The sequence below is a fragment of the Centruroides sculpturatus genome, unplaced genomic scaffold (assembly GCF_000671375.1).
Source record: "Centruroides sculpturatus isolate CEXI.00-Female unplaced genomic scaffold, Cexi_2.0 scaffold1192, whole genome shotgun sequence".
Taxonomy (NCBI): Eukaryota; Metazoa; Arthropoda; class Arachnida; order Scorpiones; family Buthidae; genus Centruroides; species Centruroides sculpturatus.
Window position 1 is genome coordinate 41,934 of NW_019385618.1, and position 21,115 is coordinate 63,048.

The window sequence follows — 21,115 nt, forward strand, 5'->3', positions numbered from 1 at the left end:
AAATTTAAATCAATAGCTAAAGTAATATGTAATTTATTTTCGTAAACAATCGAAAGCTTTTTAATTTTTTCTGCGGCAAATTTTAGTACAACATAATTTTTAAAAGATATCTGTATGCGTTATCCTTGATTCGTAGCCGTATTGTTTTCATTTCATTAGCGCCACCATAAAATGCGGTGTCAACCGTGGAAGACAACGTCTATAAACAGATCTTGGTGGGAAAAAATATCTATCGATCTCTGGTTAAATTTAATTCGCCAACTTTAATATAATTATGAGAATTCGGAATCAGAAGTATTATGAGAATACGAGTGAATATGAAGATGTTTTTAATTATTATTATTATTAGAATAATTAACTATAATACATATTTAAATTCCAAATAATCGCGCTTTAGAAATTTTTAAACTCTTTGTTTTATTATTCCAGATTAGGTGCAATAATGTTCTGCAAGAAAACCGTCCATTAGAGGGCGTTTTGTGAAAACATCGTAATCGTGTTTCGGAAGTATTACACGTGGTATGTTGCTAAATTTTACTTCTTTTCGCCGTAATTAATTTAAGTATTTTAAAACATATACATAAATAGCCGCGAAGTGCTAAACATTTTCTGTATTTCCTAAATTTACTGTCGGTAGTGAAGTTTTCATTATGTACTGTTATTTTTTATTTTCCCAAATAAATCTAATCAAGATATAATATTCTGAAGTGGAAATAAATTGTATAATAATTTTTATGTACGAAAGGTTAATACTAATTAATAAAAAATTTATATTTTCAAATTTACGTAAGCATTTTACATCGCGCGGGGCGGAGTCACGTGACCGAAATGATGTACTGTACGTATAGTCGCGTGTGCTACAGTGTTGCCATTTTTAGTACATTGTACTTTTCGTGTACATTGAAAGTACACTTAGATTTATAGTACATTTTGAGTAATTATATTTCTGTACCATTTATGGCACAAAATAACATTTCATGCCTTAACGAAAAAATTAGTTTAATAAAGTCTCACTAGTGTGACTAGTGTCACTGCTTGCTAATTTGATTTACCGAATCATGACATACACATGGTGTATGTCGGTTGACGTCAACAACATACACAGTGGTGATATTCAGCGGGTTCGCACAGGTTCGGCCGAACCCGTTGTTAACATTTTCAAAGTTTTCCGAACCCGTTGTTAAACACACGTAACATTTCTCAATGGTTTTGTTTCTTTTACAAAATATATTAAAATATACGTATTATACTCTGTAACACTACTAAACTAGAGCCTTATACCCTGTTCGCCTTGGTGCAACCTCCATCGACCTTATACCCTGTTCGCCTTGGTGCAATCTCGACTGAAACCAGATTTAGTCGCGATCGACTCAAGAGAGTTCTTGAAACTAAGTCCAGTCATACGAGAGATCCCACGCGCGCGAGAAAATACAAGATGGCTGCGGAACACGTGTCGTGCTATCGACAACGAAATAAAAAAAATATTGTGTTTCGAGAAACGATGACATCTGTCTATTATTATGATAATACCTAAGGATAAAATAAATGATTTAGAAAAGTTTTTCCTTGAGAAAAAGCACCAATTTTTATGTTTATAAAATATTTTGAATGAAAAATATTAAAACATGTACAAAATAAACCAGTTTGAAACTTTTTTATTATTATTTATCAAAAAATATAGTTCTGGCATAAACAATGTTTAATTTTAACTGACTTAATTTTGCCAACGCATTTTTTTTATTTATATGGGTATCTTAAGGTCAGTTTTTGCGCTAATATTGCTAATGCGAGCGAAAAAAAAATTCTCAAGGAAAAATTTTCTGTAGCGAACCCTTTGTTAAATATTTCGAATATCACCACTGAACATACAGATAGTTGCACGTGCAAATGTCTTGATTCGGTGGTCCTCTTTCACACGTGTCACACGTTTTAGTCGTCTGCACATTCTCATGAGGACCTTGACAAAATTTTTCCTGTCACGTGGTTCAAACAATTCAACTCTGTCAAACAAAAATAATGGACAGTTAAGGAAATCAAGGCTGTACTATACATTACCACCTATTGAATTTCGGGACTTTGAGTATATATCTGAACTGAGGGGACCGAGACGAGTTCAACGATACCCTACTTTTGAACCGGAGACAAAAAAATAAAGTCATTTTTCGTCTCAGTTCAGATATATACTCAAAGTCCCGAAATTCCATAAATTTCATTGTGGCAATGCTGGTGTGCTACATACTTTAAAGCGAGTCTTACATGAGCGACGCGAGTTACGATCTCGCGCGATCCGATTTGAGGTGCTATATCTTGTGAAGTGTCACCATATGGGTATGGGTTTATTAGACATCATTTGATCGCACTGGGGATCTACAATTTGGGAGTTCCCGCCTCTCAGGCAACGCTAGAATGGTGCCTGCTAAACTTAGTAAACTATTATTTTTTTAATATTTTTTTCTGTTTGTCACGCATCTGTTTTTGTGTAGATCCCTCTCCGTTTACTTCCTCGGTACCACCAGTTCTCTGCTGGCGGGATGTACGATGTGCTGATTGGTCCAAGGTGCGGTCACGTAGGACTGAGCGGCGGGCGGTATAAAAACAAGGGTAACCCACGTGAAGGAGCTTTTTCTTCGTACTTCAGTGGCCGGAGGACGCCGAAGGTTGCGAAGAATAAAAAACAGGTACCAGAGATCCAATTGTCCGGAGAGTTGAAGGAATCGTGGAAAGGAAAGGAAATCCATTATCAAGGACTGACTACAGTGTCGCAGGGTGATCAGCGAATTTTTGGACCAAAGGGAAATCTCGTATGTTTTATTGTATATTCTTTTCTCTTTTCCCCAACTGTTTATTGGCGTTATCGTCTTTCGTACGTCCTATCGGAAAAAAAGGAGGGTTTCGCATAAGGAAGGTCATGAAAGGGATAATCGGAGTAAGATTATTATTGCAACGCGATCGAATCTTGAATCGTGTATTTTTTCCTTAATCACGTGTTTTGTTTCCAACAACCCTTTGTTTATAAAACCATGCTGTGACGCCGACTACTCTTTTTAAATGTTCTTTGTCTAACCCAGTGGTTCCCAACCTTTTTTCATTAGCGTACCCCGTGACATGTCATATCTCTAGATTGTACCCCTCATTTAAGAAATTTAGTGAGTACCCGTATTGTTAATTTTACATATTGTAACTTTAAATTAAAGAAAAAAAAAAGTAAATGAAAAAATGTATAATAAAATTGTGATTACTGCAAGGAACATATTTTACCTAATAATTTTTTAATACTATTAGTTTGTGATACATAATATATTATTTTTTCTGCCATAATAACTAACTTTTTTCTGTACCCCTAAACAACCTATCGCGTACCCCTAGGGGTACGCGTACCACAGGTTGGGAATCGCTAGTCTAACCCATAAGACCACGTGCTACGGGAGTATCATCATCTTACTGTTTCATATGGAGATGGGAGTATCTACAATATGTTAAGTTTACCTAGGTAGTTCCAGTTGCGGCGGTTAGGTTAACTACAATTTTAGTAGCCGTTTCGTTTTTTTTTTCTTTGGTTCAACAACTACCGTGAATCAATAACTTGTGACGTTAAACAATCGGCAGTTACCCTCCTATAATTATCATTTGAACGTCATCTTAAAACAGAAAACGCCACCGCAATCTTACAATATTACCGCCAATATATCTATTTAAACAATTGTTTAGCACCACTTAAACAAATAAATTGATTGATTTGATTGTTTCATCAATGAAGGTAGAAACACCACGCAGAACAGTTAAATCAATCGCAAATACACAAGCACTATTGCAGGAGATTTACGGCAGCGCTTTCAAACATGGCGTCCAAATGATAGAGGACTTTTTGAAACAGGTAGCGCCATCTATTGTTATAAACTGCAACTACTTATCTGTACGAAAAGCATTCTCGGGACACTTCCAGAATGAACATTTTATAGCAACCTCCTCTACTTCCATTTGTAAATTAGCAGCGTGCGAGTCTGCACTTAACATAGGCTAAAATAATGTCTTGTGTTTAACATTAGGTTCCAAGTAGACATGCAAAAGTTCAGTTACCTTCCATTTGTTTTTGTAGATATGAAATGGAAAAGCAATTACGAGATGCTTTCATCAATTTATCGCAAAGAGAACAAGAGTGGAAAGCTACAAGAAAAGAAATATCCATAGAGTGCATTGCCACCTTGAGCCGGAAATATAAAATGGTAAATGACATGGAAGGAGACCCTTTGTCGGACGAGTTTCCGAGCCTCCAGGCAGACTTAAAAGTAACTTTGTTTTATCAAATCGAGGGAGAAAGAAGTGTGTTACTTGGAAGATTGTGAGTATTGTATTCTTATTGTTTTGCATATATTTAATACATTGATTCAAAAAGCGACTCACCGGTAGCCGAGCAAACAAAGCCACTTAATACTAACAGTCGATCAGTTTGCCAATGGGTTGGCCACATAGTTTTCAGGTTTCTTTGTGTCTAGAACCTAACTACGGGCCAGTTTCCCATACAATGTCCTCCTTGGCAGATCACATATGTGGTTGCAACAGTAATATTGTGCAATTGCTGTTTTACTGTTGAAATCAAACTGCACTTTCCCAATCAAACATTCAAATACACAAAGTGGGATTTGAATTTACAATCTAGAAAACAAGGATTAATGCCTTCTATGTAAGAAAATTGAGATAATCCAGTAAGAAATTGAAATGGGAATTAGATAATCTATTATTTTTGTACAGTGAACATTCTTTAGTGTCTGCATGTAGTAGGTTGGCAAATTTTGCATTAATATAAAGTTTTTTTGTATGTTCCAGAGAAAAGTTACACGACATTTGGGTGGAAATAAACAAACAAAAAGAGGAAATAGATGAAAGTATGAAAATGATGGCTAGAGATCTGGCAGCATCTCACAGAATGCAGATGAGACCCTCTTTCTTTGAAATGCAAGATTTGTACGAAGACTTCTCCAATTCTGCATGGAATGAGTATCCTTTTGTATTCTTGGATTTGTAGTTTTTAAAAATATTTCCTTACACACTCATCTGCAGCAAACAGTGGCATTAAAAATCTGCTAATTTGTAGCTAGATCCATTAGCAGATTGCTGCTAGTGTATCTAGCTACAAATTTCTGTTAACATGTCACAAGAGAAAATGGTTCTTTCATTGAATCTGCAGATCATCTTGTAAGCAAATGGCATCTTTGATAAATTAGTTTGTTGTCTTTAAAAAAAACCAACAAACTAACAATGTTGAAGTTTCTAGAATATGAATGTTACTTAATAGTTTCTTAGATATTGCTGTGCAAAATTCCTATTGCTGAGCGATTGGAAGAAGATGGCAGATGACTCCTTTATGGAAAACTGGAAGAAATATACATCTTCCAAAAGAGATGGTAAGTAGTGTCCTTGATTGCATACAAAATATGTACTTTATGTTCCCTGTAATCAATTTAGCTGTGAATATAATGCAAATTTCTTGCGACAATGAGCATATTAATTGCCTCAATTTTTTTCTCAGGAATTCTAGCAAAATTGCAAGAGTATCTCAAAGGTGAGATGGAAGAAGAAAATGTTGACATCACAATTTCTGTTTAATGTAAAAATGTAATTTAAATATATAAAATTACTTGTCCTGACTGACTGACTGATTTATCATAGCTCAGAGCAAACTGCTGAAAGAGGTGAAATTTGGTACACAGTTAGGGTATGTCATGAAAATGCACACAAAGAAGGGATTTTTGGAAATTCTACCTGCAGGGGGAAAGGGAGAGCATTAAGGCTTAACCTGAAGAACAGCTTCTATTGTACTATTTTAGATGCAATTTTTTTTGTTTTCAACTACATTTAGTCTTCATTGAGTACTTAGGTGTATTAAATTGATAACGCTTCAGACATTGTTATAAATAGTTTTATATATTTTGATTTTTTAACCAAATGTTCGAACCGTTTTAAATTTGAATTTGTTATCACATATTGGTTCGATTATAGAACAATTGTAAATGTTCCAGAAAATTGATCAAATTGAAAACAGTTCATTTGATTCTCAGCAATTCTCATTTTTAGTGGTAGGTGTTATACGTAGTATATCAATTACCATGGTTGAAATACTGAAAATAAATGGGATTTGCTTGCAAAATCTGTGCCGGCAAAGTCATGGGTAACAGCTAGTTTGTAAATAGTTTGGTTTCGGAACAATTTAACCCATTTAATGTGTAAATAAAATTATTACAGCTATTATTAAAATAAGTTTATCAAACATACTACATAACAAGAGATGCAGCACTGTTAAAAGTTTAGATGCACATTGGTGTCGAAACCTACCATTCTAACACTTTGGACTTACTATAAGAAGCGAACTTTGAACAAAGTAAGTGTCATATTTCTTTTAAAATGAGAAATTGTCAATGCCTGTGAAGATTTTATTCTAGCATCTTGGCTGTCAAGCATTGACACATTTGGATTCAATAAAATTGAAAACAATCCACTTGTTACTTACAAGTTAGTTTTATAACTGCAAGTAACAAGAAATGCACAGAAGTATATACTGTTCATAAAGGAAAGACATGATAACTTGTATCGCGATATACAGAGGCAGACTAGAAGTGTCTGATGAAGTTCGAGCAATGGCCACCACAGCAATAGTATCAAAAATGGGTACGATTGTAGGTGTTATTGTGATGCAGTGGGTGCAAATTTTGATGGAACAGTAGTCANTCCATATAAAATATGCTATATACAAAAAAAATTGTAGGAATGCTTAGTGTGCACAGTTCGAAGACTCCATTGCTTAAGCTTGTATTCGCCATGGAGTGTCATATTTCTTTTAAAATGAGAAATTGTCAATGCCTGTGAAGATTTTATTCTAGCATCTTGGCTGTCAAGCATTGACACATTTGGATTCAATAAAATTGAAAACAATCCACTTGTTACTTAGTTTTATAACTGCAAGTAACAAGAAATGCTCAGAAGTATATACTGTTCATAAAGGAAAGACATGACAACTTGTATTGTGATATACAGAGGCAGCCTAGAAGTGTCTGATGAAGTTCGAGCAATGGCCACCACAGCAACAGTATCAACAATGGGTACGATTGTGGGTGTTATTGTGATGCAGTGGGTGCAAATTTTGATGGAACAGTAGTCATTGTGAAGAAATTGGTAAATGCATAATTGTTACAACTGGAAGAAATTGTTACAACAATTTCTTCCATATTTTCATACTTGCACTAATGGAAGCAAAAACCTAATTCATTGTTTGCAAACAAGTCAAATGGCTTTTATTAAACTCTACGTAGAGGACTTTTATTTTGTCGCCTATCATTTGAAATACAGTTGGATGTTTTCAATCAATGTGATGACTCAATTCTAGTTTGAATCCCCATTATTACAATGATCTATAATGCAGAAAATGTGTTTACTTGTAAAAATATCAGTCTATGCTAAAGAATCTGGTTTAAGAATGAATAATTACACAAACTGTAAATGGGAGTTCAGATTAAACATTTTTATAAATTATAATAAGATGGAGAGAAAAGAAAAAACCATTCTCACAATCTTTACATATGTAAACCTTCAAAGTGCTTGTAAGGAATAATTTCCTTTATTTAGGAACTTTCTTATGCATATAAACGAAATTTATTTATTTTCATAGAGANTTAAATTTTAAAGTGTGTTTTCAGTCCACAAACAACAGTAATTACAGTACAGTATATTGCTTAATAATGTGCAATTTGTATAGTACTATGTTACATTACTCTCAATTATTATGAAATATAACTTAAATGACTGAAAGTTTTAATTTTAATTACTATATTTTATTTTAAATTTTAAAGTGTGTTTTCAGTCCACAAACAACAGATAACATTTATTCTTTTTAGTAAATTATATACAACCTGTCAGAAAATTAAAACTTCACCACAGTCTATAGAGTAGTACTGATCTGAGAAACTACTTATCATTAAAGTAAAACTACTTTAATGATGCATACTGCAAACATTTTATAAGTGTTAAAGCAGTTTATATACTGGATTTTTGATTTCATCTAACAACAAAATATTTAAATCTCTATAAGTAACCTGATACTATATTTTCAACGGCTGAGTGGTCAAAGTGGCAGCTACTGCTCTGGGAATCCGGGGGCGAATCCGGACGGGTTGAAAAATTCCTAGAAATTTTCCTGGGGTGATCCGTCGGGATATATCGGGCCCCATCCCTCACCATACTATCCGGCCGCCATATTGTGGAACTGCTCATCAAAAAGAAGCAAACACAACAATATTCATAAAAAATTTTGTCACCGCGAGGAATTAACTTACTGCATTTTTTTTTTTCGAAGCTCTTCGTCTTTTGGAGCCAAAATTAATGTACGCTTCTCCTTTTACATTATTTCCAGTTTTGCAACAAAACAATGCGTATTATTTTTATAAACTTCAGATTTTTTTTTTCAAAATGGGACGAAAATCGTTCTACACAAAGTCAAAAACTAATGAAAAACAACTCAAAATGCTTTGTCTAAACTAGGCCTGGCCACTTTGATTACGCGTAACATTACGGTAATCCACAATTTAGACAAACACGCTTTTAAAAAACTAAGACAAATACAAAATGAATAAGATTTTATTGTTATACCAAGAGTTCGTACTCGCACTTGCATAATATAGCAATAACACATGCAAATTTTCATTTATTTAATTGTTTTGCTATACACATAACGGAAAACAAAAGTTTTAATAGATATATAATATCGCTTAGCGGGCCACACAATTTAACGTGACGGGCCGCGGGTTGTCCAGGGACCGTATTCTGGTCACAAGCCGATCGCTGATTGGCTAATCCGAATGATTAGCCAATCAGCGACCGGCTTGTGAGAGACCAGAATATGGCCCCAGGCCTGGTCTAAACTGATCTATGTAACATCACAACTGATGCGAGTGCCCTCTGGTGAGGCGTAAAAACAAGAACCTAACGTATTATAGGGATATAATAGCGAACGACATACTATATATTCTAGCCATTGTGACATACAGGGTATCAGTGTACAGTACGTAGTGCCTACATATTTTCGGAAGATGACTAAAATATATCAAAAATTGGTAAATTCCTTTTCTGCTACTGTCCCAATTAAGCGATTAAATTATGTATTCACTTATTAGTTTGGTTTTCGTTCTTTGAGATTTGGCCGTTTTATTCCGCTTAATTGGGGCGCCGCGGCTTCCCAATTAAGCGGAATCCACTTTATATAATATGTTTTGATCTATAAAATAATTCGTAACAAATATAAATTTATTAAATATCTTACTGTTTTCATTTTAATATTCAGAAAAGTGATTTAATACCGGTGTATAATTTCCATATCTCGATATGTCATTCACAGTGTGGCTCTGGTTAGGTTCAATCATACAAGTTAAATTAAATCTAAATAGAATTTTAATTGTCACCAGAGGGCGGTAGGTTTATAACCACAAGACCACGTGGAGATTATTGTATACAGTATTTTGAAATGGAAATATTGATTTTAACATTTGTAATTTTTTTTATCGAACTTGTATAATTTGATTAAACTGTAATTTATACCGTCATAGGTTAACTGAAGGTAAATTTTTATTTTTTATTTCTTGTGTATGATTTCATCTTTACATTTTTATCTGTTTTAAGTANAGTGTCTAGATCCGCGGATACGGATCTTAACTTTTGTACTCAGTTGGCGCCGGTGCATGTGACCTTGAACCGATAGTTGACGATTTGCATTAATAACGCGACGTGTTTTGACTTGCACTGCACGTATTTTTGTTTATGGTGTAAAAGTGTGCTAAATTATAATTCACCACAAAGGCATACAAGTTAAATTAAATCTAAATAGAATTTTAATTGTCACCAGAGGGCGGTAGGTTTATAACCACAAGACCACGTGGAGATTATTGTATACAGTATTTTGAAATGGAAATATTGATTTTAACATTTGTAATTTTTTTATCGAACTTGTATAATTTGATTAAACTGTAATTTATACCGTCATAGGTTAACTGAAGGTAAATTTTTATTTTTTATTTCTTGTGTATGATTTCATCTTTACATTTTTATCTGTTATAAGTAATAGATATGTATATTTGTATATATTGTATATTTATGTATGTTACATTTTTACTCGAGATGATGGTTCAGTTTGTTTAAGGTACTGTACAGTACATTAGCAATTCTTAAAGTGGGGTTGCGAAAAATATATGGGAGGTCGCGGAAAAATTGATGCCAGATCAAGTTTTTTCAAATACTGTATTTTATAAATTTACTATGGATTCATGTTTAGAAATAGTAGAAATAAAAAATACAGTAATACCTCGACTTACGCTACCCCGACTTACGCGATTTTCAAATCTCGTCATTTGTCTTTTGTTTGAGCGCCAAACAACTCTCGATTACTCAATCCCCCCCTACACTATTGTTCGGCTTACATGTTCAGACGTGTCGCGCGGAATCGACACATAGCCACAATTTATTTTGTGTTATTTATTTCTGTTTGTTATATCTAAGGAGACTTGAGAGACTCTATGTGGTGATTTCTTCTAACCGTGAACGAATCAAAAGACGAGATAAGATTAACGAGAACATTTATTAGCTTACATACATCCGACTTGGGTTTTACACAAATTGAGAAATTATACCCCGACTTACGCGGTTATCGCTCGGTCCCGCGTATCGCATAAGTTCGGGGTATCACTGTATATAAAATAATTTTCACTTAAATAACTTGCACATATAAAAAAAACAATATAAAAATTTAAATACGAGCCTAAATATAACATTAAAAAATTTGTGCGCTATTGGGGAATCCCCCGAGCTTCCACTCTCCGCCTAAACTATGAAAGAACAACGTTGTCATTCGGAACGGTGTTCGCTAGCAGCGCTGCGTCTGTAGGCAAGTCGAGTTAGAAATACAGTAGAGCAGTGTTTCCCAACCTTTTTTGTGCTATGTCCCACCTAAGCCTTTCTAAAATTCTTATGCCTCCCCTACCATATACAGCAGCTATACGGTTAACTTAAACTTTGGACGAGTCCACGTTTGAATTGCCCCTCTTAACAATCGACACTCTACTGTGGGACGTGGGTCCCACTTTGGGAAACACTGCAGTAGAGTGTCGATTATCCGAAAGCGTTTCAGTCGTCAAATTCGAATTTCCGCTAGTGTTGTGGCGCTGCACTATTTGGCTATGTCTTGGGCTACTCCGATATTATTTTTGTCGGTATGCGTGTTTTAGCTGGCAGCACTGGCGCGACCATGAAAGGGTACTTAAGAACGCGCCGGTATTTGAACGAGGCTTTTTTCCCATTGTGAGTGGTAGGTAAGTTTGCTTGTTTTTCTGCGGATTGTGTGTCGTGCTGAATCTGAACGTTTTTCAGACCAGATTAACTTCCGAAATATAATATGTTTTGTTTTTATATTTTTCAATATATTTATTTTGTTTAATTTTACCTATGGTGCCAAAATGGCGGCGTTTCCGATAATCTTGATTCGCGGCATTCGGTGAAGACGTTGACACAGGGAGTTCTCTAATAACACGTGTGACAAAATATGCAAATTTGTTGAACGCACCGTGAAATGTGGTCGTGAGTAAATATGCAAATTATTAAATATGACGTAGTATATTACTGTTTCTTTGTTGTTGCATGCTTTGTGTACTCTACGATAGTTTTCTCTACGATTTTTATACAACAAAGTTATTTAGGTGAAATTTATTCTTGTTAAACATTACGATAATTGTTAATTTTTAATATTTAGTTGAATTAATGAGTTTTGTAGACATCAATTCCGACGAATTTTGGTCCGATTGTACAACCCGCAAATTTTACCAGTTAATGGAATCGGAATATTCGGAATTAGGTTTGGTACCAAGTATTGATAATGCGTTTAAATTTGCTGTGAAGTTAGGATTACGACAAATCGATGGTGTGTGCAGTTTATGTTCAAAAACGTGTAAAATATACTATCGAAGAGACAAATTTGTGTTTGTTATTAAGATGTAGCAATTGCGGAAGAAAGTATTCAGCTTATGATGGAACCTTTAAGGGCAAATGTGGCAATATTCCTTGGGGTGGAATTTTGTCGTTCATATGGCATTACCTTTGTTTGGAATTAGTGACGTGCCGGATCGTTAAAAATGTATATCCGCGGATACGGATCATTAGTGTCTAGATCCGCGGATACGGATCTTAACTTTTGTACTCAGTTGGCGCCGGTGCATGTGACCTTGAACCGATAGTTGACGATTTGCATTAATAACGCGACGTGTTTTGACTTGCACTGCACGTATTTTTGTTTATGGTGTAAAAGTGTGCTAAATTATAATTCACCACAAAGGCAGACAGGATAAAGTAACAAAAGTTGATATAATTTTCCAATTAAGCTATTTCGCGTCTTTATACAGATTCTATTTCGGGGGATTCCAACTTCACGGTACAAACGGTAGCATGCGAAATTACAGCGATAATAATAGTTTGCTGTATCCAAAGCATGTGTACAATACAGATCCTGATCGCGACAATATAACCTGGAACCTTAAAACTAACCTTAAACACTAACTTAACACTAATAACAGAAAAAGGGATAGAATTAAGAAAACAGAAAAAATGGTAGATAAGATAGAAATAGGGATATCTGGGGTTTTGTTTCTTTTTTCAGCTTGTTTCTTTATGCATGCTGTTGGGTGTGATAACACACGTCCTTCTCCTATAACTGGCCAGTTCTCTTTTTCAATAATTAGGATTTTTCCTTCCACGGTCGTCAATACGACCTTAAAATAGGATCTTTTTTCTGAACTTATTTCTGAACTATCCGGTCATTGAAAATACGACTCCCAGTATTCTCACCTCGTCCGTACACTCTGCCGTCCAGTTTACGAATGACCTGCTATGTCACTTCTCTTTTTTCTCTGGCTCCTGTTTACACCTTTGCTCCTCAAATTTCTAGGAACTGCTCATCCCACCCAAGGGACAGGGAATAGATAATAAAGTTCTAGAAGAAAATAGAACAATAGAACAAAGAGTAAAAAGAAGAAACGAAACTAAACTAAAATTAATATTTACAAAAATATAGCATACTGCCACAATAGTTTAGTGCAGTGTTTTCCAACCTTTTTTGTGCTATGCCCCACCTAAGCCTTTCTAAAATTCTTGTCTCCCTAACATATACAGCAGCTATATGGTTAACTTAAACTCTGGTCAAGTCCATTTTTGAATTGCCCTCCTTAGCAATCCAATTGCCCCCTGTGGGGCGTGGGCCCCACGTTGGGAAACACTGGTTTGTGGCTAGTGTGACATGGGATAGCGTAGATTACGTTTGTGTTTTGGAGAGTGTTGAGTTAAATTAAAATAAAAACAATGTCGACAAAAAAATTTAGTAGTGTAATATGGAAATATTTTACGATAGTAAATGACGAATGTTCTATTGCTGTCTTTAAAATTTCATATAAGTAATGAAATTCATTAAGATAAAAGATCCGTTAAAGATCTGCTAAAAAGTAATGGATACGGATCTTTTTTTTTCCCCTCGGATATCCGTGGATACGGATATCTGGCACATCACTATTTGGAATGTATGTTAACAAATTCGGCTGTTGTTGCAGATATTTCTAGAAAGGCTGGCATTGATTGGTCAAATCACATAAGTTTAGTGATGCTTATAGCTATGAATAACATGACCTCATTTAAAATCGGAGGTCCTAATAAAACTGTCGAAGACAGTAATATGCAAACCCAAATATGAAAAAGTGCGTATACTGAAACCTACAAAACGGGTCGTAGGATGAATATGCAGGGAAGACAATAGTTGCTTCATTTGTTAAGTGAATGACAGATCCGAAAACACGCTAAATTGGGTTGTGTCTAAATTTGTAAATTCTGGTAGTCTACTTATAACTGATGAATGAAAGGGATATAATCACATAGACGACATTGAAGGAATAGATATCGAACATAGAACAGTTAATCATTCAAAAAAACTTTGTAAACCCCAAAACGGGCGATCCTACTCAAAACATTGAAAGGTTATGGGGGTTATTTTAAAAGTAAAAATAATTTGCCAAAGCATTACACGGATGATCTGTCGGATTCATACATGTATTCCTTTATGTATAAGAAGTTCATGAAATGGCCAGCTAAAAGCCCAGAGTAAAGTTTCAAATATTTGTAAAACACTTGAGTATTATCCAGGTACCGGAATAACACCAAAATGGATGGAACCGGCGAGTGTTCCCGCAGCACCAGTTTCTAATATAAAAAAGAAGGAAAAACAGGAAAAAACCCACAACAACAAAGAAAATGACTAATATGACAAAGAAAAGATAGTCAACATGTGCTAAGCAGTTGACTTCGTCAGGGAATAAACGTAGGAAAAAAGGATCACTAACGAGAGTAATAATTACATTAATGTACTAAATAGGTTAGTTTAGGACACGCGTCCGCTCCGTTTGAACCATCGGCTACCGCGCAGTCTAGAGAGGAGTTCAAAATGGCGACTGGAAACTCTGCCATTTTGGCATCGTAGGTAACATTAATGAATAATTTTTAACGATACATAGCCACGATTATTATTTTTAAAAAATTCACGGCACTTGTGTAGTTTAGGGGATACGGCTGTTTGAAAGATTTTCTTTCATAAAATTTCTAGACTAATTTGACTCAAGCATTTCCAAAACACAAATAATTTTTAGGAATAATCCATATAAAATATGCTATATACAAAAAAAATTGTAGGAATGCTTAGTGTGCACAGTTCGAAGACTCCATTGCTTAAGCTTGTATTCGCCATGGAACGGCATGTTAGAAAGAGGACGTGTATGAAGCGTGTCGCGTGACATTTGTCAGTGATATTCGGTCACATAATTACTTGTTTCCTGATAACTTACTCTTTTTGCAAAGAATTTGCTGAACTTTGGAGGCATCAAATGATAGATTGTGAGGGTCCGGATGATGAGATTAGATTCGAAAAAATGTTTAAGTTTAGGATTAGTTCAAAAACAGGAAATAATTCGATCATAAAAACTTCGTTCCCACGAAAACACTTCCTTGTAGAAGATGAGTTAACTTGTCATGATTGTGTCATTTAATCCATCATTGGTCCAGAGAGATCACTTCTGACGTATGTGGTGTGGGGAAATCTCGAGAAGGGAGCCCTCCAAATAAAAGGCAAGCGTGATGACGACTGGAGGGAGAAAAATTTATAACTTTTCCCAGTGTGTGTGCCTGTGGATTATCTGCCTTTTGTCGCTACCGTCTTCGATAGACTTTCTATCTGAACTGTTTGTTCTATGATTTTTGGACTTATATCAATATAGAATCAACGAGCTTCTTTAACGATCCCTGGAAGAGTCCGAATTACAAGTATTGTCGTGAACGAACATTTACAGTTATTCTACTAGCAATGATATGTAAGCTCTTTCTCAAGTTCTTAGGTGAATGTGGTCAAGGTTGCAACTAATATATTACAGGTAGCTACTTTTCCTAACGAAGTAACTGGTTGTCTGGGATGAATTAACTATACAGGATGTTAATCCAGAGGGATATGTATTCTCAAACCTTTGATTACCTATATCTGTGTAAATACGTTCTACAATAAACAGGTATATTGTTAATGAAATTTGATTGCCATGCATTTCTTCCAATGTTATCATCTCCTCCATTTGAATCTGAAGGTCTTTACAAAATCATTAGTGAGCATTGGTTACAGGGTTACTCATCGATTCCATTCAAAACACATATCTATCTGCCAATAATTCTGTAGATTGGTGTCAGATCCTGATGGGAGATAAGATCTAACGATCCTCATTTTCCATAATCCTTTTCACTCAACTTGAAGCCATCCTTTAGACAAGCGAGAACAGACCTCAAGGTCTTGTGTCGATTAAGAGGTAGAGGAGTAAAGTACTCTTAAATATCCTGCCCCTGACTAATCTCACAATTATAATATACTATAGTATTTTTATTGTAACTAGAAACGACTTATAGTCAATAATTATAATATGAAACAACAAAGGTAAAACTGCTTGCTAACAACAATAATTCTATCATGATATATATTATGATGATAAATATTAATCAGATGCAACATAAGATGTCTAATGTCTTGATGTAAATAAATATTGTAAAATTTTGTTTACAACATGAGAGATTAGGCCATTTAAAAGTAGAGAATTATTAGTTATTTATTACATTATTGTACGATATTATATGTTGATTTTAATTCATATTTAGAAAGGATTGTTTTAATATTTCTATTGACGATGCCTCCAAAGTTCAGCGAATTCTTTGCAAAAAGAGTAAGTTATCGGTAAATGAGTAATCATATGACTCAATAGCAGCAACAAATGTCACGTGACACGCTTCATACACGTCCTCCGTCTAACGTGCTGTTTTGCGATGAAAACAAGCTTAAGCAATGGCGTCTTTGAATGGTGCACACTCAGTAAGTAATCCTACAATTTTTTGTTTATAGCATATTTTATATGGATTATTCCTAAAAAATTATACGTGTTTTGGAAATGTTAGTCAAATTAGTCTAGAATCGATTAATTTTATGGAAGAAAACCTTTCAAACAGCCATACCCCTAAACTGCCCTGAACATCATTCTGGAAGCATGGCCACATTTTGGCACCTAAGTAAAATTTAACCGGTTAACATTGAGGCACGATTCTACATTCGGGGGAGTGGGGAAAACCCCTTCCGGGATGTTTTTCTACACCCATTATTCGGGGTCTTTTGAAATTTTTAAGTGCAAAAGGAGGGTCGCAGACCAAAAAGTTTGAGAAACACTGCTGTACATTATGTAGCAAATTAGCTTATATATCTGTTTAAAATTATTGACATCAACAAAATAGTATATGAAGAACAAGATGTTTTCATTGGTTAATATCAGAAAAAACTCTGTGTCTTTTCACATGTATAGAGCTAGCGGAACTGAGTTGAGCGCCATCTGTACTCAGGCAAAGAAAACTGCTTTGGGAAAACATGTGCGTCTTTGGGTTGGATACATACTGAGACTCAGTGCTTGTTTTCTTCCTGTGATGAACCACAGCTTTCTGCCACACACAACTTCAAAAAATAACTGTTGTGTGGTCTGTTGTAGTGTTACCTATATTACTGTGCTGCCAGTTACAAAGTTTTATTTGTTTCCGAATGAACAATGCCCTGGGAGGAAAGAGAAATGGCTTGCTGCAATTTAATTCCCAAGGTTAATTACATAATGATGCGTTTCATTGTAATGAATCTCCAATCACGTGTTATAAAACCTTAGTGGCTCTATTTTAAATTTAGTTCTCTAAAGTTTAATAATTTTCTTTTTTTTATATTATTTTGTTAATCTGACAGATATTAATTGGCATATGATGTGATATTTGAATTTGAGATCTGTGGAAGAAAGGAGTAAGCAAAATTAATATTTTGAGGAAATGAAGGTAAAAGTTCTCCCTGTTAATACAATACTATTAGCTACTGCTATGGTCTTTATTGAAGCTTTTATATATATATATATATATGATTGGTTACAAATTTCATTATTTACCATGCAATGGATATATAGTTTACTTCTTCCACACCACCCTGTAAACTGTACAAAATTAAGAGTATAATAAATATCAGAATATTAATACTGCTCAGTCCTAATGATCTACAGTCACTTATCGAGTTATGACCACCTCAACTTAAGACAAAAAAAATTTCATTTAAAAAATTTAAAATGTGTCATTTGTTTTTAGTTTTTGTCGAATATATATCTTGCACGCTTCTGGCAATTGATTGCGTCATCTATAGTTTTGTTATGCAGTTAGTTACCCTTTGTGTGTGCTTGTGTAAGAAGGCTAACTGTTTTCTTGTAAGTACAGTCACTTCTCGACTTAAGACCATTTTGACTGACTTGCGGAACAAACCCCATCATAAGTTGAGAAGTGACTGTATTGACTAATGCCAGCATTACTTTGACCTTAAACTGCTGAATGTATGTATATATTATATATTTAACCCTCATTGCCACCATTGTTAGTGTGGCTGTCTGCCATTTTGTATATACATAGTTATAGTATTTAGATTTAAGATTCTTTGTTCTTTTCCTTCCTTCTTCTTTCTACTAATGACCATTTCCGGTCACCCGATCAGGAGCGGGAATTTCGTGGGTCCTGATTGGTGGCTTACCGACGTGAACAGGGCGCGGCCCTGCCCGTGGGGTACAGAAGGTGAACAAAGGGGTAAGAAGGACACTTTTTGCCTGGACGACGAGGAGAAAGGGTTAAGAAAATATCGTCGGGACATTAAGTCAGACTTAAGACAAAGAACCAGCCCAATGTGCGAAGTTTAGCGTAGTCCAAATAGAAGAGAAAAGGACTAGTGACTTGATTGATGAGAGATAGTAGTCTACGAAACTAAGTGCCAAAATTCATACTAGGAATGTTTAATATACCAACGTCGGCCGAGAAAACCCCCGAAACTATTGGAAACCACCATCAGGACCTCCTGCGATAACTACCGGTAGACCTTTTCTTTCCTTCCTTCCTTTTCCTCTTATTAGTATAGTGTTAGATTAAGTTAGATATAAGTTAATTATAAGTTAGTGATTAGAACCTATATCGTGATAATTAAAAATTGTAAGATTCCGGACGAGAGTAGAGACCTGTTGCATATCTGTGTATTTGTCTCTGACGGGCATCTCTGTAATACCTGTCAATCCCTGTTGTAATAAATTATTGTTTAATTGACATTCGTTGGAACAATTTGTCTCGTACATCTTTAACTCTCACATTAGAATAGAAACCATGTGTTTACTTTGATGTCACAGAAAAGACTTCTTTTAACCACTCAGCAGTAAAGGACAGATGTATTCGTCCAGGGCAATCATGTGGCAGTGATGGATGGCTATATCCGTTAAATTTTTTTCAGGGTATTGCCAAAAAGTAGCCAAAAACTACCGCAAAAAAAATTCACCTAAAAAATGTATTATGTAACAATAAAAAAAGACGTTTCTTTATTAGACAACTGTTTACAAAATGTTTTTCTGAAACTGTAATGAGAAAAAACGCGTGGAAAAATACTTTAAAAATTTTCTACGTTTATTCTCCACTACTGGGGGGGTAGAACCATACCTGACTAGTCCACTGTTGAAAGGATAATTGGAGGAATTTTGGCATAAAAAGTAAACGTTCTCTACTTTTGTCAGTTCTGTTTCAGCCAAAATTTCAGAAAGTTTTACATTTTCTGTTTTATGCTAGATTTCACGCACGTATGCTCCTGGCCTTATCCTATACAAGAGCAACATATTGTCAAAGCTAAGGTGAATACTTTGATAATTCAGAATAAATTGTTAGTTTTAGAAAAACATGAATTGAAGATGATATTTAAATAAAATTTTTCTAGTTTAAAGTAGTAAACTTGTGTCCTAAATACTTTAATTTAGATATGATCATAACATATTAAATTTTATTTTTTCTTAATTTTTTAAAATATTTTCTCATTTATTTATGTATAAGTTAAAGTTAATTACTCTATAGAAACTGTTGAAGCAGTACTTCTATTAATATAAGTATTGATTTCACAAATTCATAGTTTTAAGAAAGTTCGAAAATGATTAAATTAAATTTCATGACAATTCATTTAAATATAAATTTTTTTCAAAATTACCATATAGATTAGTATCATGTCACTAAAATTTTCAAAAGCAAAACAAGAAATGAATTTATTTTTGAGATTGAGATGATGAAAGTATTTTGTTTTATTTTCAGGATTTGTTTCAATTTTACGGAGATAAATAATGCCAAAGAAAGCTGAATCAAAGTGGAGAAGGTGTGAAAATTGCAAATCAGTACTCTACATGAAAGATGTACCGCTTCATAAAGAGCAGTGTAATGAGTTAAAAAATGAAAGCAATAAGTGCCTCATTTTGAATCATTGTTTGATTGATAATGAAAATCTGTATGCTACTGTAATTAAAGATGTTATACAGAAAGGTAAAATATAGAATTATTTGTTAACAGTTTTATGATTATGAATTAAAATTTCAAAATATAGGTAACCCCATATAACACGGGAGTTATGTTAAAAAAAATTGCCGTGTTATGCGAATCTGTGTTATACGAAACAAAGAACTAGTGTGAAAAGGGGGGTTAAATTCCAAAAATTAAAAAACATGCTGTTAAATCCTTATTTAAATCGGATTTATTATTAATTTTTTTCATAGGTAAAATATTTATTATTTAAGTAAATATTTTACGAGAGGATTATTCATTTTATATGATGATCTCAGCATGAGCATTATGAACTGGTAAAAGTTTGTGGGTGCATTCGTTAATAGCGGTCGCTCTGCAATGAGTGTGCTGCTGTTTATAGGCATTTAGGAATGACGGTGAAAGAAAGATGGCGGCACCTGCACTATTGATAGTATCGTGTGAAGGAATCTAATTCTAAAATGAGCTTTTAGAGGCTAAAGAAGGCTCCCAATTGTAAAATTTAACCATTAAATGTATTATTTGTTGAAAGAGCATTCAAAATAGCCATGAAAATAATTAAATGCTCACACGTGGTTACGCAGAGGTATAAAAGAATGTACCCTTTATTACACTTTATGTTGTACGAGGGTTTTACCCAATTCCAGAACTGTGTTAGAGTGAACCCGTGCTATAAAAGCACCATGTTATACAGGGGTTATCTGTAATGTACTTTTAAAGTAGCAGTAGAATTTCTGTAATTAATTCTGACATTTTACTTCTAAGTTTTGAGATATTATATATAGTTTTTTAGAGTTTTTGCATTTAGGCACCAGATTAAAAAATGCTCCCAGTGACCATTACACTGCACAAAAAAATGATTTTGAATGTTTCCTTTATTTCATGAGTGAAATCTTACTAATTTGGATGAGAGAATTGAATATGACAAAGAAAAATTTAGCTCCAGTTTTCGTGATACACAATAGGTGGCAGAATGTGATTTTAATGGCTTATGAGAAAATGATACATTTTAATTACATATGCTAACAACATTGAAAGTGCTTTTGAATTTTTGAAAATATTTGAATTCAAATTCAAAGATTTCATTAAACCATTAACGTCACAGCAAACAATCAGATCGTTTTTGTTC

General features: G+C 34.3%; 2 protein-coding genes across 5 annotated transcripts in view; both read left to right on the forward strand.

Annotated features, from left to right (window-relative positions):
- Positions 1-296: 296 nt before the first annotated feature.
- On the forward strand, positions 297-5,646 carry LOC111640654. 4 transcript variants are annotated; one of them, XM_023386685.1, is made up of 7 exons: positions 297-311; positions 430-519; positions 2,484-2,801; positions 4,097-4,339; positions 4,825-4,995; positions 5,302-5,402; positions 5,528-5,646. In XM_023386685.1, exons 4-7 carry the CDS (start codon positions 4,104-4,106, stop codon positions 5,602-5,604), a joined length of 585 nt encoding a protein of 194 aa, XP_023242453.1. In that variant the 5' UTR covers positions 297-311; positions 430-519; positions 2,484-2,801; positions 4,097-4,103; the 3' UTR covers positions 5,605-5,646. The 4 variants fall into 4 exon arrangements, with proteins under 4 accessions (XP_023242453.1, XP_023242454.1, XP_023242456.1 ...); XM_023386686.1 differs by lacking the exons at positions 297-311; positions 2,484-2,801 and having other exon boundaries at positions 441-519; XM_023386688.1 differs by lacking the exons at positions 297-311; positions 430-519; positions 2,484-2,801 and adding an exon at positions 3,462-3,874.
- A 4,250-nt stretch (positions 5,647-9,896) lies between these two features.
- Positions 9,897-21,115, forward strand: part of LOC111640647 (spermatogenesis-associated protein 5-like) — a 92,205-nt gene continuing 80,986 nt past the window's right edge. Inside the window, exons 1-2 of the mRNA XM_023386679.1 lie at positions 9,897-10,037; positions 19,765-19,989. Coding sequence (XP_023242447.1) covers positions 19,794-19,989 — 196 coding nt within the window. The 5' untranslated portion in view covers positions 9,897-10,037; positions 19,765-19,793. The remainder of the gene's footprint in view (positions 10,038-19,764; positions 19,990-21,115) is intronic.